Source organism: Numenius arquata, unplaced genomic scaffold (genome assembly GCF_964106895.1).
Source record: "Numenius arquata unplaced genomic scaffold, bNumArq3.hap1.1 HAP1_SCAFFOLD_1044, whole genome shotgun sequence".
NCBI classification, from domain to species: Eukaryota; Metazoa; Chordata; class Aves; order Charadriiformes; family Scolopacidae; genus Numenius; species Numenius arquata.
The window spans coordinates 127-25,003 of NW_027415623.1; the positions used below are offsets into that span (position 1 = coordinate 127).

At 55.8% G+C, this 24,877-nt stretch overlaps 1 protein-coding gene across 2 annotated transcripts; it reads right to left on the reverse strand.

Annotated features, from left to right (window-relative positions):
* Nucleotides 1-200: 200 nt before the first annotated feature.
* Nucleotides 201-24,877, reverse strand: LOC141478883 (natural resistance-associated macrophage protein 2-like). Of its 2 annotated transcripts, none has more exons than XM_074167829.1 (17): nt 24,812-24,877; nt 17,130-17,216; nt 15,059-15,198; nt 14,253-14,378; nt 13,808-13,927; nt 12,486-12,592; nt 11,682-11,752; nt 11,517-11,584; nt 11,058-11,213; nt 9,444-9,602; nt 8,163-8,249; nt 7,887-8,006; nt 7,519-7,668; nt 7,147-7,220; nt 6,862-7,015; nt 4,203-4,256; nt 201-1,387 (listed from the first exon to the last, which is right to left on the reverse strand). In XM_074167829.1, the coding sequence occupies exons 2-17, from the start codon at nt 17,164-17,166 to the stop codon at nt 1,310-1,312; spliced, it is 1,701 nt and encodes a 566-aa protein (XP_074023930.1). In that variant the 5' UTR covers nt 17,167-17,216; nt 24,812-24,877; the 3' UTR covers nt 201-1,309. The 2 variants fall into 2 exon arrangements, with proteins under 2 accessions (XP_074023930.1, XP_074023931.1); XM_074167830.1 differs by having other exon boundaries at nt 15,059-15,195; nt 24,812-24,866.

The following is a 24,877-nucleotide window of genomic DNA, read 5'->3' on the forward strand; positions in this document are numbered from 1 at the left end:
CCTGGAATTACGGATCGAATCCACGGATGGAATCTTCCCATTTCCCCCAAATCCGGATCCCGGCAGCTCCCAGTGTCCGGGGGCGGGGGGTGTGTGTGTGTGAAATTCCAGCCCCACATCAAATATCAGGGATTTACCCACCTTAAACACAGCGGGGCCCGGAAAGGGCTGGGAAAATTGGGAAAAATTGGGAAAAGGGCCCCGGAAACCTCATTTTATTTCTAAAAAAGGGCTGAAAACTGCAAAGAAAAGGTTTAAATCCAACCTTTTCCCGGAAAACTCCATCCCCTCGCCGCATCCGTCGGGAGCCGCGGCCGGAGCCACGGAGAAAGTTGGTGCCGGAGTCGGGAGGAATTATAACAAAAAAAAAAGGAAGATTTAATTAAAAGGGAAGATTTCATTAAACCAGAAGATTTAATTAAAGGCAAAAGGGCTTTTAACCCCCCCACCCCCCGAGGAGTTGAGGGGGGGGGGTGTGTGGAGGCTGCAGACCCCAAAATTTCTTGAAATGGCCCCAAAACGGCTCCGTTTGCGCGTGCAAACCCCCCCGCCCGGAGCGGGTAAAAAAGAGGCAAATTTGGCTTTTTTCTCTGAAATTCTTCAAAATGAGCAGTTTTTCCCCATCGCCTGCTCCGAGGTAGAAAACGGCCCCCGGGGCTGGGAAAAATGCCCCTTGGAGGGGGGGGGAGTTTGGGGGGGGGGGGAATTGGGGGAGGGCAGGTTTTAGGGCAAAAAAGCCCTAATTTGGGGGTGGGGGGAGGGGCGGGGAACGGCTCCGTTGGCCAAAAATCCCGTTTTTCTCCCCCGCGGTTTGGTTCGTTCCGTTAAATCCCAGCGACACCCCCCCCCCTAAAAAATCGCTGATAATGAAATTCTGGGATAATTTCCCCGCTCGAGAAAAATTCCAAGCCTGGAATTTTCCTCAAATTTGGGAAAAAATATTAAATTCAGAAGGGATCGTTGTCCCTCTTGTCCCTGGTTTTCCACCGGATGGAGGAGGGAGAAATTTGAATTGAAACTGGGGGGGGAAATATCTCGGAATCCCTTCCCGGGGTCGGATCAACTGTTTTGGGGAAAAAAGGGAAAAATTGGGGAAAATTTTTCAACGCCGTGGTTTGGAGCCGGGATCTTTTCCCGCCCGATCCTGCTCTTCTTCCGGATGGGACGCCCCGGATCCCGCGGATCCTTCCCGGGGGAATTCCCGGGCTCTGGTCCCGGCGCCGGGATCTGACTCCGGTGCTCCGGAGTGTTGTGTTTTTGCGGCACAAATTGGGGGGGGGGATCCCGGGAAATCCCGGGGTGGGAGGGATCATCGGGCGACGAGAGCGTCGGCGTCGACGTTGTTGAGGAGGAAAAGCTCCGGGCGAGCGGCGAATCCCAGCCGGAGCTGGAAGGGGAGAAGGAGAAGGGTTAGAGCTTAAGCCCCAGGAAAGGCTGCGGGGTGGGGGGGTGGGGGGGGGGCTCTAAAAAAATAATAAAATTAATTAAATACTATTTTTTGGGGGGTAATTTGACCGAGGAGGAACCACGGCCGGCCGGGTGCCGGGGGGGGGGGGGAAAACTGGGAAGAGCAGGGCTGTGTCCTGGATGCCGGCAAAGGGGATGGCACCGCTCGGATCACGGGACCCCATCCTTCGTGGGGGGGGGACGGACACACACACGGTGACAGCGGAGCCACTGTGGGGTCCCCCGGGGGGGGGGGGGGAATACACCGGGGGGGGGGGGGGGGGGGGGGCGGAGGGTCCGGATGCCGCGGGGATGGGGCCGGGTCCCACCGGGAATTCATCCTGCCGGTGCCGTCCCAAGGCCATCGGGAGCCATCGACTTTGATGGGGGGGGGGGGGGGGTGTCTCCTGTAGAGCCAGGAATGGCCGGTGACTCAGAGCGACCCCCCCCCCGCCATTTCCCCCCCCCCCCAAAAAAAAAAAAGACCCAGGAAGCCAAGTTGAAAAAGTATCTGTCTTTTAATGGGAAAGGTCGTTTGTACAAACTGGTTCCAAGGCAGATACTGGGTTTGGGGGGGGGGGGGGGGGGGGGAATAAAATCAAACCAGTTTCCCGAGGAGAAGGAGAGCTCCGGTCCAACAGCCCCCCCCCCCCGTCAACTCCCGCCCCCAATTCCCAATTCCCAGATTTTTTATGGCGATAGGTACAAAACCTCCAAAGGTTACAACGCGGGGGGGGGTTTAAATCCCGTCGGAATTTTTTGGAACGAATCCTTCGAAAAGGAGAAATAGGTTGGGGGTTTTAACACTCGCTCAGTTCGAGGGGGGGGGGGGGGGGGGCAAGTTGAGGGGGGGGGGGGGGGCGGGGGGGGGGGAGTTGAGAGGGTTTCCCAAAGGGCAGCGACGGCGGAAACGTCATTAAAATGGGAATTTTCACGCCCCGCTTTGAGTCTTGTCACCTGATTCTCCGAAATGTGTCACCAAATCCACCCCCCCCACCCCCCCCCCCCAAAAACGCTGCCCGGAGCCCCAAAGCGCCCCCCCTCTCCCCCCCCCTCCCACCTCCCAGGGGGTTTGTTCGTGCCGGAAAAGAAATCCTAATTAAAAAGCAAAACCCCCAACTCCCCCCCCCCCCCCCGAAAAAAAAATTTCATTTCTCTCCGAGGCCTTCAAACCCCGCGAGGAATTTTATTTCCCGGAGCAATTCCCACCCCCCACCCCCCCCCGGACCAGAGGGGACGGGAGAAACGCCCGGGAAAGGATGAATTTTCCCAGAAAAATCTGGGGGCAGAAAAGAGAAATTTCGCTAAATAAATCCCATTTTCACAGTCGAGGCACCTAAAGCCTCCCCAAAGCGCGAGATTTAACCTCAAAATTCCCCCGAAGCCGGAAAAAACCGACGGGGAGCTTTTTTTTAAGCGCATTAAAAAAAAAAAATAAAAATAAATGGTACCTTTCTCTCCGTCACCTTCCGGGAGAAGGCGTCCCGTCCCCCCCCCCCATCCTGTCCCGTCCCCCCCCCCCCCAAAAGGTACCTGAAACTCGTTAATCGCTAACGAGAAGGGTAACGAGGAAGGTTTTTGTAGGGAATTTATACCAGGATGGGCAAATAAACCCCCCCCCCCCCTTCCGTTGCTAACCCCCCCCCCCCCCCCCCCGGAAAAGGCTGTTTCTACGCAGAGTCATTTTGAGGCAAAACCCAGCGATTTTGGACAATTCTCCAAAGAGCTTTTTCCATCAGAGGGAATAAATCCATAAATAACCATCGAAATTAAGGCTCGTTTCCTTTGCTGACCACCAAAATCACACGCCGGGCCAGTAAAAATAATACTAATAAATGTTAATATTAATGCTGAGGTCACTCTGTGTGTGTCCCCCCCCGTCCCCCCCCCTGCGGAGCCCCGGCTCCCAATTCAAAGTGTTTTCAAGCGAAAAATAATTAATACTACTACTAATAATACTAATAATTAATAATTTAAACGCAGTCAGGTCCGACCGCAGAGGTAGACCCCCGGACGTAGTGTCACCCTGTCACCGTGTCACATTTTGCCCCCTCCCAGCGCCAGCAGCATCCTTGGAAATTCACATTCCCCCCCCCCCCCCAAAAAAAAAAAAGGCGCATATTTTAATTTCTTTAGCTTATTTTTGTGTTGTTTTGGGGTTTTTTTTTTGAGGTTCTCCAGTTCTGGGCAAAAGCAGCGAATCGCTGGAGCTTGGGTGTTTCGGCTGGGGGGGGCGAAAATGCTGAGGGAGGAGAAACCCCCCCGGGTTTAATGGAAAAAATGAGAGATTGGAGGCGGGGGGGGGGGGAACGTGGTGCTTTTTCCTGCGCCATAACCCCCCCCCCCCCCCCCCCCCGGTGTCAGCCTCAGGAAAACGGGTGGCCCCCCCGCCCCGTGTCTCGCCCCCCCCCCCCCCCCAATTCAAGGGGTGATTAAAGGGGTTCAGCAAAGGAAAACGTCCCCAGTGTTTCAGCAGCAAGACATCTCCCCATCCCTACGTCTCCTTATTTCTCTTCCCCCCCAGCCCCCCCCACCTCCCCCCGCCTCTTTACACACGCGTGTTCCCCGGGCACGGCGCACACGCGTGTGCGCTCCCGCGGGAGGCCATAGGAACGCGTTGGCTCTGACGGCAACTCGCCGGGCACCGTGTGTGTGTGTGTGTCCCGTCCCCCCCCCTCGACCTCTCCCCGGCCCCGTTACTTGGCGGGGGGGGGAGAAGGGGGTTCTTCCGTCAGCAGCGTCCGGGTGACCCTTACCGTTTTCCCGCAGGCCAGGAAGGAGACCCCCAGAGCGATGAGACACAGCCAGGTCTGCCAAGGAAAGAAGGTGCCGGGTGGTGAGAAAGGTGGTGGAACCCGACGGAGACCCGGACTCCGCTCGTTTGGGTCTTAAATCACGCGCTTGACGGTAAATGAATTGTCATTCGCGGTCATACGGGATAGAGGGAAGAGCCTGGAGCGAGTCCAGGGAAGGGCAACGGAGCCGGTGAGCGGTCTGGAGGCCCAAGGAGAAGGGTCTGAAACCCAAGGAGGAGGGTCTGGAGAAGAAGAAGGATCTGGAGGCCAAGGAAAAGGGTCTGGAAAAGAAGGAGAAGGGTCTGGAGGCCAAGGAAAAGGGTCTGGAGGCCAATGAGAAGGGTGTGAAGACCAAGGAGAAGGGTCTGAAGCCCAAGGAGAAGGGTCTGGAGAAGAAGAAGGGTCTGGAGGCCAAGGAGAAGGGTCTGGAGAACCAAGGAGAAGGGTCTGGAGAAGAAGGGTCTGGATGCCAAGGAAAAGGGTCTGGAGGAGAACGGTCTAGAGGCCAAGGAAAAGGGTCTGGAGGAGAACGGTCTAGAGGCCAAGGAAAAGGGTCTGGAGGTCAAGGAGAAGGGTGTGGATCCCGAGAAGAAGGGTCTGAAGCCCAAGGAGAAGGGTCTGGAGAAGAAGGGTCTGGATGCCAAGGAAAAGGGTCTGGAGAAGAAGAAGGGTCTGGAGGCCAAGGAAAAGGGTCTGGAGGTCAAGGAGAAGGGTGTGGATCCCGAGAAGAAGGGTCTGAAGCCCAAGGAGAAGGGTCTGCAGAAGAAGAAGGGTCTGGAGCTGGAGGAGAAGGGTCTGGAGATGGAAGAGAAGGGTCTGGAGAAAAAGGGAGAAGGGTCTGAAGAAGGAGAAAGGTCTGGAGACTGAAAAAAAGGTCTGGAGAAGAGAAGGGTATCAAGAAGAAGAAGGGTCTGGAGCCTGAGGAGAAGGGTCTGACCCAAGGGGAAGTGTTTGGAGTCCAAGGAGAAGGGTCTGGAGAACTTGTGAGGAGCGGCTGAGGGAGCTGGGGGTGTTCAGCCTGGAGAAAAGGGGGCTGAGGGGAGACCTTCTCGCTCTCTACAACTCCCTGAAAGGAGGGTGGAGCCAGGGGGGGTCGGTCTCTTCTCCCAAGGAACCAGAGGAAACGGCCTCAAGCTGCTCCAGGGGAGGTTTAGGATGGATTTGAGGAAACATTTCTTCCCCAAAAGGGTTGTCACCCATTGGAAGAGGCTGCCCAGGGCAGGGGTGGAGTCACCAGCCCTGGAAGGATCTAAAAGCCGGGCTTGGGGATATGGGTCAGTGATGGTTTTGGTCAGCGTTGGGTTGATGGTTGGACTCCATGATCCCAAAGGTCCATTCCAACCCGGGCAATTCCACGATTCTAGGGTTCTATAGACAAGCACCGATGGAGCCGAGGGTGCAGCACTCGGTGGATGAGGAATTGGCCAGAAGGTGGCGCTCAAAGAGCTGCAGCCAACGGCTCGATGTCTGGGTGGAGGCCGGTGAAGAGTGGGGTCCTCCAGAGTCCCTACTGGGACCGGTATTCTTGAACGTCTTTGCTGGGGACATGGACAGCGGGATCATCTGCCCTGAGGAGAAGGACTTGGGGGTGCTGGGGGGGAGTGAAAAGCTGGCCATGAGCCAGCAATGTGCGCTGGCAGCCCAGAAACCCCCTCACATCCTGGGCTGCATCACCAGCCCCATGGCCAGCACGGCCAGGGGGGGATTCTGCCCCTCTGCTCCGCTCTGGGGAGACCCCCCCCCAGTGCTGCCTCCAGCTCTGGGGACATCAGAAGGACACGGAGCTGTTGGAGCGGGGCCAGACGAGGCCCCGGAGATGCTGGGAGGGCTGGAGCCCCTCTGCTGGGAGGGGGGGCTGAGAGAGTTGGGGGGGGTTCAGCCTGGAGAAGAGAAGGCTCCGGGGAGACCTTGGAGCCTCTTCCAGTCCCTAAAGGGGCTCCAGGAAAGCTGGGGAGGGACTCTGGATCAGGGAGGGGAGCGATGGGACGAGGGGGAAGGGTTTGACACTGAAAGAGGGGAGATTGAGCTGAGATGTGGGGAAGAACTTCTTTGGTGTGAGGGTGGTGAGAGCCTGGCCCAGGTTGCCCAGAGAAGCTGTGGCTGCCCCATCCCTGGAGGGGTTCAAGGCCAGGTTGGAGGGGGCTTGGAGCAACCTGCTCTGGTGGGAGGTGTCCCTGCCCAGGGCAGGGGGGGGGCACTGGGGGGACTTTACGGTCCCTTCCAACCCAAACCAGTCTGTGATTCTCTGATCTTCTGGGACTTCACGCCTCTGCCCACACACAGACACCTACAGAGGAACCCTGCGTTATTCCAAAGGCTCCCCCCGACCTTTCACCTGCTGCGTCACGAAATCGAGGCCTTTTGGGGAACAAGGACCACGTGAATTGCTAAAGAGATGGTCAAAAAAGCAGGGGAGAGGCCGTGTGGGTTGGTGGGAGCAGCAGAAGAACAGATTCCTAAGCAAATCTGGCCACAAAAGCCTCAACTTCCCCACGGGTTCTGACCCCGCGGCCGACTTTTACTGCCTGTAAAAACGGGACAATATTCACGGAACGGTGAGAAAATAAATCCAGGGGCTTTATCCTGCCTTCGAGGAGTCACGGCTTGAACCCCCACTTACCAAATAGGCCACGAAGCACAGGTAGATGACGCTGAGAATCCCAGCCCCGATGTACAGAGCCATGTGGTTGAGGGACATGACGTAGGCCACCACGAAGTACATGTTGATACAGCAGATGAAGAGGATGAGGAGGCCACCGGCCACCTTCCAGAACCTGGGAGAGAAAGCGGAGGGCAACGGGGTGAGGAGGAGGGGCCACTCTTGCAGTCAGAGGGGATGCTCTAGGGCCAGGAAGGCGAGCAACGCCCCGTCTCCTGCTCGGAGACCATTCCCTTCGTTACTTACAATCCGTTGGCAAAATCATTCATGACGCTGGGGAGGCTGGTGAAGGTCAGGACAGGGATCAAAGCGAAGGGAAGCTGGAAGAAGCGAGAAAATATAGAAGAACAAAGAGTGGAAATTAATTCTGATTATCTCAGGAGGGAGAAACATCCAAGGCTTGGTCGTATCCGACAGCGCTTCCCCAAAGCAAGCGAGTCAAAGGGAGGAGGAAGCCATTTCAGACCTTGGCTCATCTTCTCCACCTCCCCCCCCCAGAAGATCAACACCTCCCCCACTAACTCGCTCCTGCAAACCCCCAGGCCCCAAAACCCCAAATATTCAGCGCTAGATGTTTTTCTCCGAGGCCTGACCCCAAAACCGGGCACTTCTGCTCACCTGGAGGCTCATGAGAACGTTTAAGAAGTCATTCATGCCCGTCAGGTGCTCGACGTCCTGAAAGATGGCGACCAAGAGGGTGGGGGTGATGGCGATAGAGCGCGTCAGCAGCACCCGGGCAAATCGGGACCAGCGCAGGTTCAGGAAGCCCTGCAGGAAAAAAACCCACGGATCAGGGGTGAAAACGGTACGGAGACTTTGAGGAAAAGGGGATTTCGGGGCAGGATTAAAAGCTGATTTATCTAAAAGGCCCATGGAGCTTCCAGCAAGAGCTGAGCATCCAAGGAAGGGAAATCATCAATATTAGCTCTAAAGGCTCGGGAATAGAGAGAAGGGGGACACAGGCAGACACTAAGAGCGCTAATTACCTCCATAACGAACTGCCCCGAGTAGGTCCCCGTCATCGTTGAGCTCTGGCCGGCAGCGAGGATCCCGATCGCCCAGATGTAGAGAGCGGCGGGGCCGAAGTAACAGCCCAGGACGGCACCCTGGAACGGAGATCGGAGGCTCCCGTCAGTTCAGCCCCACCTCCGAGAGCAGGAAAATCCGGCAAATTCCCTTGAGACCACGGGAACCGCGGGGGATGAGGTGGAAAAGAAGGACTAATTAATTTGTAGGAGAGGGAAAAGCGTTTCCCCACTCACCCCTTTGTAGATATCCACCTCCAGCGTCTCGTTGTTGTTGGGGAAGAGGGAGGAGTGGGGGCTGCTGGCGTTGACGCAGACGGAGTTCTGCAACGACATGGAGGGGGGCAGGAGGTTGGGTTTTGCTCAGCCAAGGGAGAGCCAGGACAAGAAGAAACAAAACAAAACTGGGAGGGGTGGCTGACACGGCAGAGGGCTGGGCCACCATCCAGCGAGACCTGGCCAGGCTGGAGAGTTGGGCAGAGAGGAACCTGATGGACTTCAACAAAGGCAAGTGTAGGGTCCTGCACCTGGGGAGGAATAACAACCCCCCCAAAACAGGACAGGTTGGGGGTGACCTGCTGGAAACCAGCTCTGAGGAAAAAGACCTGGGAGTCCTGGTGGACACCAGGAGGCCCATGAGCCAGCAACGTGGTGGCCAAGAAGGCCAATGGCATCCTGGGGGGCATCAGGAAGAGTGTGACCAGCAGGTGGAGGGAGGTCATCCTCCCCCTCTGCTCTGCCCTGGGGAGGCCCCAGCTGGAGCACTGGGACCAGTTCTGGGCTCCCCAGTGCCAGAAGGACAGGGAACTGCTGGAGAGGGCACAGCAGAGGGCTACAAAGATGCTGAGGGGCCTGGAGCATCTCTCTTAGGAGGAAAGGCTGAGGGACTTGGGGCTGTTTAGTCTGGAGAAGAGAAGACTGAGGGGGGATCTGATCAATGCCTAGAAATAAAGGGTGGGGGTCAGGAGGATGGGGCCAGTCTTTTTCCAGTGGAGCCCAGTGACAGAAGAAGAGGAAACGGGCACAAACTGGAACATAAGAAGTTCCACCTAAACACGAGGAGAAACTTCTCTCCTGTGAGGGCAGCAGAGCCCTGGGAGAGGCTGCCCAGAGAGGTGGTGGGGTCTCCATCTCTGGAGACATTCCAAACCCCCCCTGGATGAATCCAACCTGCTCTGGGTGGGACCTGCTCTGGCCGGGGGGTTGGACTGGATGATCTCCAGAGGTCCTTTCCAACCCCACAGCATTCTGTGATTCTTTGGAAAGGCTCCACGCGAGGAGCAGTGGGTGCTGGAGATCCCAGGGTGCTGGGTGCCGCTTCAGACTGGTTTAAATTGTAATAATCAGCACCCCTGCTCTTTTTCCCCCCACTTTTCGCACAGAATTTACAGGCTCTGCTTGACCAGGCGGCGCTGAGGAGGCTCAGAGCTGCCCCTGAGGTCCCCGTTACTGCCCCAAAAAGCCCTGGGGTTCGGTGTCACCCGCTCCACGGGAAGAAAAGTCCCAGCCCCAACTCACCACGTCGGCGTTCGTCTTTTTAAAGAAAGCCTCGGCGAAGACGGTGACAACGAAGATGTTAATGATGAAGGAGACAAAGAGAGCGATGCAGGACTCGATGAAGAAATATTTGTTGGCTTCTCGTACTTCCCTCTTGTTGGCACGGTTCACTTGCCGGGACTGAAAAAAAAAAAAAGGGACATTGTGACAACAAAAGGCTTGAAAAACAGGAATTCGCCATTGTATTACTTATTTCTCTAATTATACTCTAAATAGAGAGCGGGACACGGGTCACGGGGCGGGAAGAGAACGTGCTGGACGGAACAAAAAGCAAACTCCAATATTTGCAGAAGCAAACGGCTGGTTTTGTCCGCGCTGGCACTTCTGGTCCCAGCTCCACAGGTGCCACACGTGGGGACACGTGTCCCCAAGGCTCTCAAGGTTTTCCCTGTCCCAGGGATCCCACCAGACCCCTTCAGGGGGTTTGTTACGGTTCCACAGACTAAATGCTTAATGCAGACAACAAGAGGCTGGGATTTTTTGAGCGTTTCAGGCCTCCCAGTGCTCCATCCCCATTGATCACAGAATGGTTGGACTGGGAAGGGACCCTGAAGACCGTGACCTGGATTGAGGGGATGGAATGCACCCTCAGTTGGCAGAGGACACCAGGTTGGGGGCATGTTGATCTGCTGGAGGGTGGGAAGGTTCTACAGAGGGATCTGGACAGGCTGGAGTGATGGGATGAGGCCAAGGGTGTGAGGTTCAACCAGGCCAAGTGTCCCACCAACCCCATGGACGCTCCGGGGTGGGGGAAGAGCGGCTGGAAAACTGCCTGGACCTGGGTGTGTTGGTCACCACCCGGCTGAAGATGAGCCAACAGAGTGCCCAGGTGGCCAAAAGGCCACCAGCATCCTGGCCTGCAGCAGGAAGAGTGTGGCCAGCAGCACTGGGGCAGTGATGGTCCCCCTGGACTGGGCACTGGAGAGGCCCCACCTCGAGGGCTGGGTCCAGTTTTGGGCCCCTCCCGACAAAAAAAGGACATTGAGGGGGCTGGAGTAAGTCCAGAGTAGGGTAACGGAGCTGGTGAGGGGTCTGGAGAAGAAGGAGAAGGGTCTGGAGCCTGAGGAGAAGGGTCTGGAGAAGAAGGAGAAGCTGGAGCCCAAGGAGAAGGGTCTGGAGAACTTGTGAGGAGCAGCTGAGGGAGCTGGGGGTGTTCAACCTGGAGAAAAGGGGGCTGAGGGGAGACCTTCTCACTCTCTACAACTCCCTGAAAGGAGGGTGGAGCCAGGGGGGGTCGGTCTCTTCTCCCAAGGAACCAGAGGAAACGGCCTCAAGCTGCTCCAGGGGAGGTTTAGGATGGATATTGGGAACAATTTCTTCCCCAAAAGGGTTGTCACCCATTGGAAGAGGCTGCCCAGGACAGGGGTGGAGTCACCATCCCTGGAGGGATCTAAAAGCCGGGCTTGGGGATATGGGTCAATGATGGTTGGTCAGCGTTGGGTTGACGGTTGGACTGGATGATCCCAAAGGTCCCTTCCAACCCGGGCAATTCCATCATTCTATGATTCTATCACCTCGTTCCAGCCCCTCTGCCCTGGGCAGGAACAGCTTCCACTAATTAGCGCGGCCCTTTACCTTGACCAAGGCGGAGTGGAGGTACATGTTGTGGGGCATGATCACGGCCCCCACGATCCCCACGGCCTGTTCCAGCTGGGGGGTCCCGCAGTCCTGGCAGTAGGGGATGAACAGCCCCTGCAGCAGCTTCTCCTGGTCGGGTCTGACTGTGATATACTGGGCACGGAGACAAAAGGAACACAGGGATTTTAGCGTGACGTGCTTTGCCCGTTTGAAGACGCTCCCAAAGCCAAAATGTGGCCGTTTTTGGTAAAAAAAAATAAACCACAACGTGCAATTGTCGGCTCTAATAAAACCGGGGATGTTGGGCAGAAGAGCCAGACGATGGCCACGCACCAAAACCACACACCCAGCTTCAAATATCCTTAATTTTAAGTGTCCTCCCCCCCTGTTTTGGTGCTGGAGTAGTCGGGGGGACAGGGAATGTGTCACCAACAAGGAGAGAGACGGTGGAGGCACCTCGTATCCAAACGTCAGGGCCATGATGGTAATGAGGAAACCAAAGAAGGCTTCCAGCTTTCGCAAGCCTGTGGAGGAGAAAAAAAATAGAACCATCAGCGAGTTGAGAAAAGCTCAATCTCTTGAGAAAAGCTTTATTTTCCGGCATTCGGGAGGAAGAGTTACCGTATTTGTCCAGGAAGAGAAAGACGAAGGTGTCGGCGATGGTGATGAGGACTCCGCCCCACAGCGGGATCCTGCGGGAGACCCCCAGGAGAGACGTCAGCCCCCAAAACCCCTCACCCACCGGCCACAAAAATACCTCAGAGTCCAAAATCTCCTTTTATTTAGGGCACTCCTTTGGGGATGGAACCCCAAGGTTTGTTCGGAGCCCGACAAGGCCATTGGCTGCGCAGGGCAAGGGTTGTTTTTTGCACAAAGAGCTCAGGTAAGAGCTTTCTCCCCAAATTTTGAGAGCGAATCCCACGTCCAAGTCGAAAACGACAGGAGCGAGCGGGACTTCGGGGGGTTGGAACTCCATGATCCTTAAGGGCCCTTCCAACCTGAATCGTTCCATGATTCTACGGCTTTTAATAACTCCTTGATACAAAATCGCACCTTCCTTTTACATTTCCATTTCCCACCTTCCCGGTCCAAGAGGACACCTTTCCGGGAGTCCTTTATTAGGGGTATAAAATGCTCCAGGAAGGCTGCAGCCCAATTTTGGCGCCTATTTTAGCCGGTTACGCCTAAAATTATAAGCCAGAACCCGCGGTTCTCCTTATAAGTGAGAAAAAAAGGGAAGAGGCACCAAAGGCTGAGTCATCGGAGAGCGAGCGCAGCTCGGATGAATCACCCTCCGCAAAGAGCTGATTTGGGAAGATTTATAGGAAATAAATGAGCCTTTTTTTGGCACAGAGGGTGTCACTTTCTTAATCCCAGAGGGGAGGACTCATTTCCTGCTGCCTTCTGACGACAAACCCCACTTACTTGCCCATAGACAGGAGGTTGATGGCAATGGCCGAGCCGATGACTTCTTGCATGTCGGAACCGATGATGGCGAGTTCCACCATCAACCACAGGATGATCCGCGGAACCTGGGGGTGAAGAAACATCCAACGCCGTTAAAAAGAGGGAAAATATCTTCTCCCTTTAAATTCCTGGATGAGCGCAGGGTTGTGGCGGTGGCGGATTCAGGAATGCTCTCGTTTCCCTGGATGTGGCGTGGAAAATACGTTAATAATTGCCACTTTATGGCTGGTCCGGAGCAGAAATCCAGGTTACCTGCGGCGGTCACCGGAGAAGGTTCCTGGGTCGCTTATATTATCTAAATTACTCGCCTCGTTACGTTTCCGTATCCCGAGGCGCTGGAAAGGAGCGGGAGAAGATGTTTCCTATGGTCAGACCCATGACACAGGCTCAGGTGTTGGATGAGAAACATCAAATTGCCCAGAATTGAGGACATCACCGACTTCCCCCCCCCCCCCAGCCCTTTCCCAAGGCACGGCCTCACTCATCCGCAGCTGAGCGAGAGGCAGAGCCCTCTCTTACACAAGCCCTGACCCTTTCTTAAGCAGGGAAATGTAACAGCCCCAAGGAAGGGTCTTGTTCTAAAGGGTCTTCTTCTCTCCTCGTGATTCCTTGAGTTTATTTAAGCAGAAAGAATTTTAACCTCAGGAGGAAAAGTTCAACCGGGAAAGCTGAAATCCTGGGGTTGATTTTATTTAAGTTTATTTAAGCAGAAAGAAATTCAACCTCGGGAGGAAAAGTTCAACCAGGAAAGATGAAATCCTGGAGTTGATTCCTGACTCTCTCCAATTCACTGGAAAATTCCAGGACATTCACCCACCTCCCTTTTTCCAAGATGGGGAAGACCCCACCGGGACCTGAGGCATCCCCTCATGCGCTCTCCTAACGGCCAAGGTTCTTAACGAGCCCTTCGCCGCTGCTAAATTAGGGCTGCAATTAAAATCTTCCTCTAAAACTGCCTTTCTTCCAACTGTGAGCCAAACCGCAAGAAATCAACTTAATGGTAGAATCATAGAACCATAGAGTGGTTAGAGTTGGAAGGGACCAACAATTTGTTGTCCCCCAATTTGGACAGAAAAGGAAGATGTGACGATGAAGACGTGTTTTGGCAACGGGGACACTTTCTCCCGCGGAGGATTTGGCACTTAAGGGGCAGCGGTGACACCTCACAAGTCCCCTGTGACCTGCCAGGTCCAGAACCAACACCCACCCGGACCCGTGGGACGATCCGAAGGACTCGCCGAGGACTGGGATTGTCCCCCCGCTCCGGGGATGTCACCCACCTTCTGGTACTGCCGGTTGCAGACTTCGGCGAGGTGCAGCCCCGTCACCACCCCCAGCCTGGCCGCCAGCCGCTGCAGGAGCAGCCCGATGATGGTCGCCAGCATCAGGACCCAGAGAAGCTGTGGGAGACACCAAGACGGAGGTGGGTGCGTTGGGGCAGCAAGAAACGACGGCCACAAACAAGGTCCCGGGTCCCCTACGCCCCGAGCGCACCTTTTAGGCCTTTAAAAATCCACGTTATTGTCATTTAGAGGCTGTTTGATGTGCCCAGGAAGGATCCATATGGATATAAAGCCAGGATTCACATCCGGAGGGGGCATATGAGGGTCTCATGTTCCCCTTTCTCCTTCTCCGGGGTGTTTTCAGCCCAGCGGCAACAGCGGCGCCGTCAGGTACACCGTTTGCACAACTCACAGCGCTTCATCTGTAGGATTTTGCACTGACCTTAAATCCTGCGATGGCCCCGGACTGTAAATCCGACTCGATGTTGCCCGGATCCAGGTAAGCGATGCTCATCAGAAAACCCGGCCCCGTGAAAGCCCAGAGCTTGCGGAAACTAAAGCAGGAGTGCTGGGGAAGGGGGAGAGAGAGAGAGAGGGAGGGAGGCATCAGCCATCGGCCCCACGGTGCAGCCCCCTCCTAACGCAGGGGACACATCGTCCCCACCATCCACCCCGGCTCTCGGGCATAAAAAACGGCAAGAGAAAGCCGGGATTTGATTTTAATTTCCACAGTGGCCACTTCAGCCTGTTCTTTCATCCTAAATTCTCCAGCAATCTCTGGTCTTAATCTAAAGAGTTTAGGAGCAGGCTCTGGAAGAGCCAAGGACACGATCTCCAGGGAGGGGGGGATGAATCCTCCCAAAATGTTGCTTAATGCAAAGCAAAGAAGGCACCTACACACCCCCACAAAGGGGACAAGGCTGTGACAAAGGCCAGGGAAACACTAGTCCTTGATAAGGGAACAAAGAACCAAGGTCCTGGGGCTACGAAGATGTTTCTCTGCTCTTTAGCGGGTCTGGGAGACAAATCCTGGGTGATGAATCATTAACTCAGCAATCAGAGGAGATCCCGCACCCCCTTCTCCTCCAGATCCCCAGCCAGCCAGCCCAGTTACCCTTCCCAGTCCGGGCAAGAAGGGGAACAGGCACCAGAGGGAAGGACTCACGCAGGAACCAAGGGCTGGCAGATTTTTCCGCTGGGATTTTCCCACGGGAAGGAGGGGAGGAAGGAAGGCTCAGCCGCACTCACCGTTTCATCTTCGGGAATGGGGATCTTGCTGTCGAAGTAGGTGGTAAAAGGCTCCTCCGAGGAGGCGTCCGGTGGCTGCAGAGGGTTCATGCTGCTGGAAATGGTGCTCACCATCTCCCCGTGATCCCCGGAGGCATCTTCTGCCAGGGAAAGAGAAGCAGGAAAGGAAAGAGGAGTGAGTGAGGACCCTTGGAAACACGGAAAAAAACCTGGCAGAGGTTGACAAGACCAAAAAGAGCCTGTTCCACCCTCACAGCTCACGCTAATTAAGCCACTAAGAGATAATCACATGAAAATACAAGGTAAACCCACCCCAGGAGACCACCCCGCCTTGCCCCAACTCTCCGCTCCCGCGCAGTGAGAGGAGGCCGGCTAGCTTTATTTATTCGGCTAAATTTTAAAACAACAACAAAAAAAAATAATAAAAGCCGTCACGGGGCAGCGCGCGACGTAACAGCAGCCCCGCGGAACATCCGTAATCATTAACCGGCACCAAACACGCCAGATCCCAGAGAAACCCCCGGCTCTTTTTGCTCCGTTACAGAGAGAATTACCCCCAAACTCTCCGGGCTGAAAACACCCTCCGGGAAAAGTTTCATCCCGGAAGGACCCCGATTCCCCACGAGCTGCAGGGAAGGCGCTTGTTTGGAAGCAAATGGCAGTCAGGAGCCCCCTCCCTGATAATTTTCCCTTCTCTTAAATCCCGAGGGGCAGGCGGCAGAGTCAGCCTGGGTGAATTTTTAGGCCAATTTCTAAATTGAACTTGCGAGGAAGGTGTGTGTGGGGGGGTCACTCCAGCCAGGAAAATGCACCTTCTCCCCAATGACCTGTTAAAACTTGTAACCCCCTCCCCGATTCCTCCCCTCCCCACCTTCAGCAAAAAGCCCTTTTTTCTCCGGAATGGAGCCCTTACTCACTTTTGCTCTCCCTCCGTGGCATTTTGCTCTAAGAGCCGCAGAGCCACATGTGTCCCCAGCACCCGGCCTTTGGAAGAGGAGGAAGAAAAAAAACCCAAGGCCGGCTCTTTTACCAACTTTCCTATTGCATCATCGGGAGCCAAGCGAAGTCGATGACTCCTCCTTTTTTTTCCCCTGCCTCCCAAACAGAACCACAGAAGTCACAGAATGCTACGGGGTGGGAAGGGACCTTCTGGAGATCATCCAGTCCAACCCCCCGGCCAGAGCAGGTCCCACCCAGAGCAGGTTGGATTCATCCAGGGCGGGGTTTGGAATGTCTCCAGAGAAGGAGACCCCACCACCTCTCTGGGCAGCCTCTTCCAGGGCTCTGCCACCCTCACAGGAGAGAAGTTCCTCCTCGTGTTTAGGTGGAACTTCTTATGTCCCAGTTTGTGCCCGTTTCCTCTTCTTTTGTCACTGGGCTCCACTGGAAAAAGACTGGCCCCATCCTCCTGACCCCCCCCCTTTAAGTATTTCTAGGCGTTGATCAGATCCCCCCTCAGTCTTCTCTTCTCCAGACTAAACAGCCCCAAGTCCCTCAGCCTTTCCTCCTAAGAGAGATGCTCCAGGCCCCTCAGCATCTTTGTAGCCCTTTGCTGTGCCCTCTCCAGCAGTTCCCTGTCCTTCTGGCACTGGGGAGCCCAGAACTGGTCCCAGTGCTCCAGCTGGGGCCTCCCCAGGGCAGAGCAGAGGGGGAGGATGACCTCCCTCCACCTGCTGGTCACACTCTTCCTGATGCCCCCCAGGATGCCATTGGCCTTCTTGGCCGTGACCTTCTGAGCTTTTTCAGCCAGTTTTCAATCCACCTCCCTGTCCATTCTTCCAATCCAGACCCCTGGACAGCCCCGTTTGCAGAAGGGATTTAGAGGGACCCGTGTGTGCGTCGGGGCAGGAGGGAGATGGGTTGGCACAAGACAGGCTTGTCCATCTGGTTAAACCAGCCCCGGGAGCTGTAAAACTCCTCCTGGGGTCACCTGGAAAGCGCGAGGGTTTGCGTCCGCTGCGATAACAAGGGAGGGAGGGAAACGAGCCCATCGAATCCTTGGGGTGGTTTTTGCAGGATAAAGGAATTAACGGATGAGAGCGGATCTGCCGCGCGGCACGGCGAGCCTTACCGTAGGGCGCCTTCTGGTCTGCGTCCGAGTTCCCCATGGTGGAACCCTTCTGGTGGCCGGGAAACCGGGTTAAACCGGCCACCTTGGCTGTAAAGGAGAGAGAGGGGAAAAAAACCTGTCAAGAAGGAGAATAAAAACTGACAGGAAAGAGTCCACCCAACCAACAGCTCCTGGTAGGGACAGATTCACCTCCCTCTGGGTCCTTTGCTCCCAGAGAAGTGAGCTCCCAGCAAAGGAGCTCCTTTTCCAGCCCTGGAGAACCTTTCAGGGCCAGATCTACCTCCATGGTCCTTTTCCAGCTCTGAAGGACCTTTTGGGGGCCAGATCTACCTCCGTGGCCCTTCTCCAGCCCTGAAGAACCTTTCGGGGTCAGATTTACTTCCCCGGCCCTTTTCCAGGTCTGAAGAACCTTCTGGGGCTAGATCGACCTCCCTGGCTCTTCTCCAGCTCTGAAGAACCTTCTGGGACCAAATCTACCTCCCCGGTCCTTTTCCAGCTCTGAAGAACCTTTCAGGGCCAGATCTACCTCCATGGCCCTTTTCCAGCTCTGAAATACCTTTCAGGGCCAGAGTTTCTTCCCTGGCTCTTCTCCAGCTCTGAAGAACCTTCTGGGGCCAGATCTACCTCTGTGGCCTTTCTCCAGCTCTGAAGAACCTTTTGGGGGCCAGATCTACTTCTCAGCCCTTTTCCAGCGCTAAGAACCTTTTGGGGTCAGATTTACTTCCCCGGCCCTGTTCCAGCTCTGAAGAACCTTTTGGGGCCAGATCAACCTCCCTGGCTGTTCTCCAGCTCTGAAGAACTTTTTGGGGGCCACATCTACCTCCCTTGTCCTTCTCCATCTCTGAAGAACTTTTTGGGGGCCACATCTACCTCCCCGGCCCTTTTCCAGCCCTGAAGAACCTTTCGGGGCCAGAAAATGAGCTTTTTTGCTTTGGAAACTCCGTGTTGCACCAACCCGGAGAAGGGGCGAGTGGATGGAGTGGGCAAACAAAGGCGAGAGGAGTGTTTGCAAATGGGCGGGCTCGGGCCAGAGCTCGTTGCGAAACTCCAGCGAAGGAAACAAGAGTGGAATTTCCTTTATGTGTAAAAATCACACACCATCCCTCCCCTTCCAGGCATGATTCTTACGTCTACGCCGCACCCTGTCCAGGGCACGTGGAGATTCTTTTAAGGGCACGACGTAACTCTTTCCTCACGGTGTGTTTTTAACTATTAAACTGAACCCACGTGGAAAGGAGCCGGGATCAGGTACGGGACTTTGGATGGAGCCGGGCTTTAAAAGGTCAACTACCCCCCCCGCCTTCAAAACCCCTCAAGGACAAGTCAAAGCGCCAACAATATATACCTTTGGTATGTAAAGCACTTAATCTCCCTCAAAACCCGTTGTAAATTAACGGGAGACCTCCTTATAACCGGGTAATATTGGTTGAGTGAAGATAGAAAAGGAAAACATTAGCCAGGAATTCATTGTCAGTGATTTGAAGCCATTTTAGGCTTTCTAAGATGAATTCCCCGGTTCCAAAACCAGCTCCAAAGGTGGTTTGCGACCCAGCCAGGCGAAAATAATAATGAGGGTTTGATCAGGCAGGGCTGGAGCGATGCCGTGGCTTCTCGGCAGGGCTACAATAGTTATTTATCCATCCCGATATACTCGTGACGTTAATGTGTTGGCTCTGGGGCAGCAGGAGGAATAAAGCAAAGGAATAAAAAGAATAAAGGATTAAAAGGAATAAAGCAAAGGAATAAAAAGAATAAAGCAAAGGAATAAAAGGAATAAAGCAAAGGAATAAAAAGAATAAAGCAAAGGAATAAAAGGAATAAAGCAAAGGAATAAAAAGAATAAAGCAAAGGAATAAAAGGAATAAAGCAAAGGAATAAAAGGAATAAAGCAAAGGAATAAAAGGAATAAAGCTCCATCAGCTTCCAACTCCGCACAACTCGCCTCTGGCCCCCGCCAACCAACCTGGGATGGGGAATTCCCTTATTCCACCACTTTCCAGATAACCTGGAGCGTTTGCTCCGGAGGAGCAGAAGGAGGAAGATTCACCCCGGAGGAGGATTCGTCCGGCTTGGACAGGGACAACCTCGAGGCTGGAGCAAAGCTTTTCTCTGTCACACGCTATTTTCTGTCTTTACAGGCTCCTTTTTAAAGCACTAAGCATAAGGGCTTTCATTAAAAAAAAACAACCCCACACCTAAAATTTAGCAATAAGCCATCTTTTCCCCAAAATCTCATTCCTTCAGGAGGAAACAGAGCTTACCCCACCGGGCAGCAGGTCCCAGGAAATGCTCCGCTCCGTTAACGAAGGCGAAGAGGAAGAAGAATCACGTGGGGAACGTTCGTTACGGTGCGGGACCGACCTCACTATCTCCTTGCAAAACTCATCCCGGCTTGGGCGGGAGTGAATTGGGTTCCCCTATCTCCGCCGGCAGCCGCCCGGCTCGTCACGAGCTCATCCACCACCCGACACGGGGATGGTTTTCCCACGCCTGCCGCCTCGGAAACGCTTCCTCAGCCCTTTCTCCCACCCAACTCCGAGCCAGCAGTGTGCCCAAGTGGCCAAGGTGGCCAACGGATGGCATCCTGGCTTGTGTCAGGAACAGCGTGGCCAGCAGGAGTAGGGCAGTGATGGTGTCACCTCGAGTGCTGTTGTTCAGTTCTGGGCCCCTCGCTACGAGAAGGACATTGAGGTGCTGGAGCGTGTCCAGAGGAGAGCCACCAAGCTGGTGAGGGGTCTGGAGAACAAGTCATAGGAGGAGAGGCTGAGGGAACTCTTTGGAGAAGAGGAGGTTGAGGGGAGACCTCATTGCCCTCTACAACTCTTCATAGATTCATAGATTGGTCCGGGCCGGAAGGGACCTCCAAAGGTCATCTAGATGACCTTTGGAGGTCCCTTCCGGCCCGGACCAATCTATGAATCTATGAATCTATGAATCTAGTCTGACCCCCCCGCAGTCAGCAGGGACACCCCCAACTAGACCAGGTTGCCCAGGGCCTCGTTGAGCTTCACCTTGAATATCTCAAGGGAAGGAGCTTCAACCACCTCCCTGGGCAACCCGTTCCAGTGTCCCATCACCCTCAGAGGAAAGAACTTTTTCCCAATATCCAATCTAAATCTCCCCTTCTCCAACTAAACTCCCTGGAAGGAGGGTGTAGAGAGGTGGGTGTCGGCCTCTTCTCCCGAGGGAATAACGACAGGAGCAGAGGGAATGGTCTGAAGTTGGGGCAGGGGAGGTTTAGATTGGATCTTGGGAAGAAGGACTTTCCTGAGAGGGTGGTCGGGCACTGGAACAGCCTGCCCAGGGAGGTGGGGGAGTCGCCATCCCTGGAGGGATTTAAGAAGCCTGTAGAGGTGGCACTTCAGGGCACGCTCTGGTGCCCGAGATTGTGGGGGTCTTTTGTGTGTGTGTGTGGTTGGACTCGGTGGTCTCAGAGGTCCTTTCCAACCATGAAGATTCTGATTCTGATTCTATTCAATTCTGATTCTGAAGAGCTGCCACCAGACGCGAATATTCCGCCCCTGCGGCTTCGCCGGGCTCCAGCCTCGCCGGGAAATGGAGAGATGGCAAAGGAAAGATGGTGAAAACCCATCTGAGGGATGGATTTTGCCCACCCTGACTCCACGCCTGCGGGCTTTTCTAAAAGAACAGTGACCCACCCCACACACTGCTCTCAACAGGGATGAAATTACAGGATAAAGAAACTGCAGAATAAAAAAGCTTGGGATTTATCACTCCTTCTACCCGTAACCCCTGTGACGTCGTGATATCATCTACCTGGACCTGTCCAAAGCATCTGACTCTGGATGAGGGAGGGGAGCGATGGGACAAGGGGGAAGGGTTTGACACTGAAAGAGGGGAGATTGAGCTGAGATCTGGGGAAGAACTTCTTTGGTGTGAGGGTGGTGAGAGCCTGGCCCAGGTTGCCCAGAGAAGCTGTGGCTGCCCCATCCCTGGAGGGGTTCAAGGCCAGGTTGGAGGGGGCTTGGGGCAACCTGTTCTGGTGGGAGGTGTCCCTGCCCAGGGCAGGGGGGGGGCACTGGGGGGACTTTACGGTCCCTTCCAACCCAAACCAGTCTGTGATTCTCTGATCTTCTGGGACTTCACGCCTCTGCCCACACACAGACACCTACAGAGGAACCCTGCGTTATTCCAAAGGCTCCCCCCGACCTTTCACCTGCTGCGTCATGAAATCGAGGCCTTTTGGGGAACAAGGACCACGTGAATTGCTAAAGAGATGGTCAGAAAAAGCAGGGGAGAGGCCGTGTGGGTTGGTGGGAGCAGCAGAAGAACAGATTCCTAAGCAAATCTGGCCACAAAAGCCTCAACTTCCCCACGGGTTCTGACCCCGCGGCCGACTTTTACTGCCTGTTAAACGGGACAATATTAATCCCTTCCAATAATACCGATTCCAACCCAAACCCTTCTGTGGCTCTCTGATCTTCAAGCAACTCCTCACCATCAGGAGTGGGCTCACCAGGCCCCCTTCTGCCTCCTGGAGGCAAACACTCACCACAACCACTGCTGGGTTTGACTTTACACCCCATATTCTCACTCGGGCAAGGCAGCCCCCTTCCCAGGCGGAATATTCCTTGGAAGAAGACAAAAAAGCCAAGAGCAGGATATCATGAGGTTGCTCTAATCAAAGAAGCAAAGACACTAGAGCCGTTGTCTCCACCTTGGGAGACCCACGGAGCGAACAAGGGATCATTCTTCCATCTCCAGCCCTCCCTTTCCGCTCATGAAACCACACGCCTGGGGCCGACGGGTCTTTTCTTCGCGAAGCCGATAAAGGGGGGAACCGAGGAGCCCCCCCTCGACGTGGGGACACGGTGGGGGTTTGCTAGAGGAGCCCCGGCTCACGCTGGGAGCGGTTCCTGCCATTGAGATTCCTGCATTTGACATCCGGCTTCGAAAACTCTGGTTCCTGTGGGGCACGTCGTCGTGATCGTTAACTCTTTTAGAGCGGTTTCGGGGCCGGCGCCTCGTTAGCGCCGTATTTTGCTCTCTCCTGTGGGCTGGCAGCACCGGGTCACACCGAAAAACCCGACCCCATTTCTTCCACCTCGTGTTATACAAGTTCGGGGCCGCCCCAAACGCAACACACCCACCAAAACCGGGGCAAACAACCCGGTTAATCACTCGCCGGCCCGACAGGGGGTAATTCCTTTTCCGCACAACCAGGTCACCCCCCCTTCCTCGCCTGCTTTCCAGACGCCCACGTGGCTCTGCTGGCACCGGCCCCGCCAGGTCCCGGCCCTGGAAAAAGCTTGGTGGAAGGTGCCGGGTGGCAGGAATCCCACGGGATTCCTCCTGGCTCTCTCAGCCCCGCTCCTGCCGATGGCCAGAGGTGATAAAAGCAGGTGAAGAAAAGGCTGCGAGGACGTTGGTTTCGCTCCCATCGCTGAGGTCCCCCCTTTGGCCGCCTCCTAAATGGGTCGGGACGAGCTCGTTTCCCCGCTAATTGCTCACCCAGGGTCGCCCGCCTGAGCTGGGCCATGCCCTGGGTGCAGGAGCCAAGGCGTGGGGGGCAACGAGCCCCCCCCCCGCTCACCCGAGGGCACTCTCTGTCTAGAAAGACACAGGGTGATGTATTTATTTCTATGGAAGGAGAACAAGAGCTGGGATGAGGCAACCTGGAAGCAAGGAGCCGCTCTCCTCGTCCTTGTCCTCATCCTCGTCCTCCTCCTCCTTCCCAGCCTGCTCGATCTGAAGGCTCCTGGATTTAGGATTCAGCCCCCGCAGCTGCTCTCCAACTTTCTCATCTGCTTTTTATAAGCGTGAAAAGGGAGGGGGGCTGATGCACATCGGAGACTTCAAATATTTTCACCACATGCAATAAATCAAACTGATTGGAAAGCTCCACTCCGGCAGCAGCCACGAGGCTCGGGGGTTAAAAACACCCTCAAAAACCATAAGGCAGCACCGGAGAACGGGGAAACTTTGGTTAAAAAATGCTGTAAAGCAGGAAAAAAAAAAAAGATGGGCTGTGGGGCCACCACGTGTCCCCCTGGATGCCCCGAGCCTTATCCCACATCGAACAGGGAGCCGTTATCTTATCACTGACCACAGCATCCCGCTCTCCCAGTTAAATTCCAGCGCTCAAGAGCGGGTTTGATGGTTCCTCCTCTCCTTTGAACGAGCTGTGCTCACCCCCGGAAAGATCCGGAGAGAAACCAGAGAGGTTTTCCCTCGGAGGCAACCTCTGATTTGCCGTCACGCCGCCTGGACTTTGGTCAGAGACGGCACCTCCGGAGGCTGAGAGCGGGTACGTGAATCCCTGTCAGGGTCACGCTGACCTTTCCCGAGCTCGGCCCGGCATCAGGGAACCGCGTCGGGAGCCATCGTCACCGGCCCTGGCCTCCCCACCGTAATTACCTGCCGGATTTGGGACCCCGGGGGCACTCGGCTGCGTCTCTGCGGTGACAACAGGGCAGGAAACATGGGTCCTGGGTCCCTCTTAAAGCTCCCCGAGGCTTTAAGAGCCGTCCTCTCACCGCCAGCCCCGCCATGAAGTTCATCTACAAACAGCGTCCCCCCCCAGACACGCGAGGGACAAGGTTGGGGCTACATGGGACGGTTTTGTCCCAAACCCCGAGGGGGGGGCACCGTGATTGAGGTTTAATGACCCGGCCCTCGGAGCAGGGGGAGGCAGAGCATGAGTTGGGGGCATCCGACCCTGGGTCAGCATTGGGTTCGGTGGGACAAGGAGAGCCTGTCCTCAGAGAGCTGACCCCCCCCCCCCTGCCGCCAAGGGCACCGAGCACCCAGAGAGCCTGGGCTTATGGGGGTCCCTAAACCCCAGGGATGATGGGGGGGCAGTGCCCGGGGTGCTGGGGGGCAACAGCTCCATGGCACCCCCTTGCAAAACTGAGCCTGGGATCCAGCAGGGATCCCAGGCGTTGCTAAAGGGATGCTGCCCCCCCCGCCCCGCACATGTAAGGGATCCCCCAGGGATCAACCAAAGGGGGATGCCCCCCAGCACACCCAGGGGACACCAAGGATCAACCAAAGGGGGATCCCCTCCAGCACACCCAGGGGACCGCTCAGGGATCACTCAAGGGGGGGGAGTCCCCCCCCAGCACACTTAGGGGACCCCCAGAGGTCACCCAATGGGGGGGGGACCCTCCCAGGGATAACTCAATGGGAAGGGATCTCCCAAGGATCACTTGAGGGAGGATTCCTCCCCCCTCAGCACAAGCAAGGGACCCCCCCGGGGATCAACTGAAGGGGGATCCCCCCCAGAATACCCTGAGATCTCTCAGAGATCCCTCAAGTGGGGGACCTCCCCCACCAGCACACTTAGTGGACCCCCCCCAGGGACCACTCAAGGAAGAGGGAACCCCCCAGCACCTCCAGTGAACCCCCCCAGGGATTACTCAAAGCGGGGGGAACCCCCACAACACCCAGGGGACACCCCAGGGATCACTCAATGGGCGGGGAACCGCCAAGCACCCCCAGGGGACCCCCAGGGATCACTCAATGTGGGGGGGGAAACCCCCACAACACCCAGGGGACACCCCAGGGATCACTCAAGGGAGGGTAACCACCAAGCACCCCCAGGGGACACCCCAGGGATCACCCGACAGGGGGACCTCCCCCCCCAGCACACCCAGAGGGGGTCCCCCCGCCATTCCCCAGCCCCCCCATACCCAGTGGTACCCCAACATCCCCCCACTCACCGCCTGGGCCGCCCCCGGCCGCCCCCGCTGCCGCCGCCGCCTCATGCCCCGGCCGAGGCCCGCGTC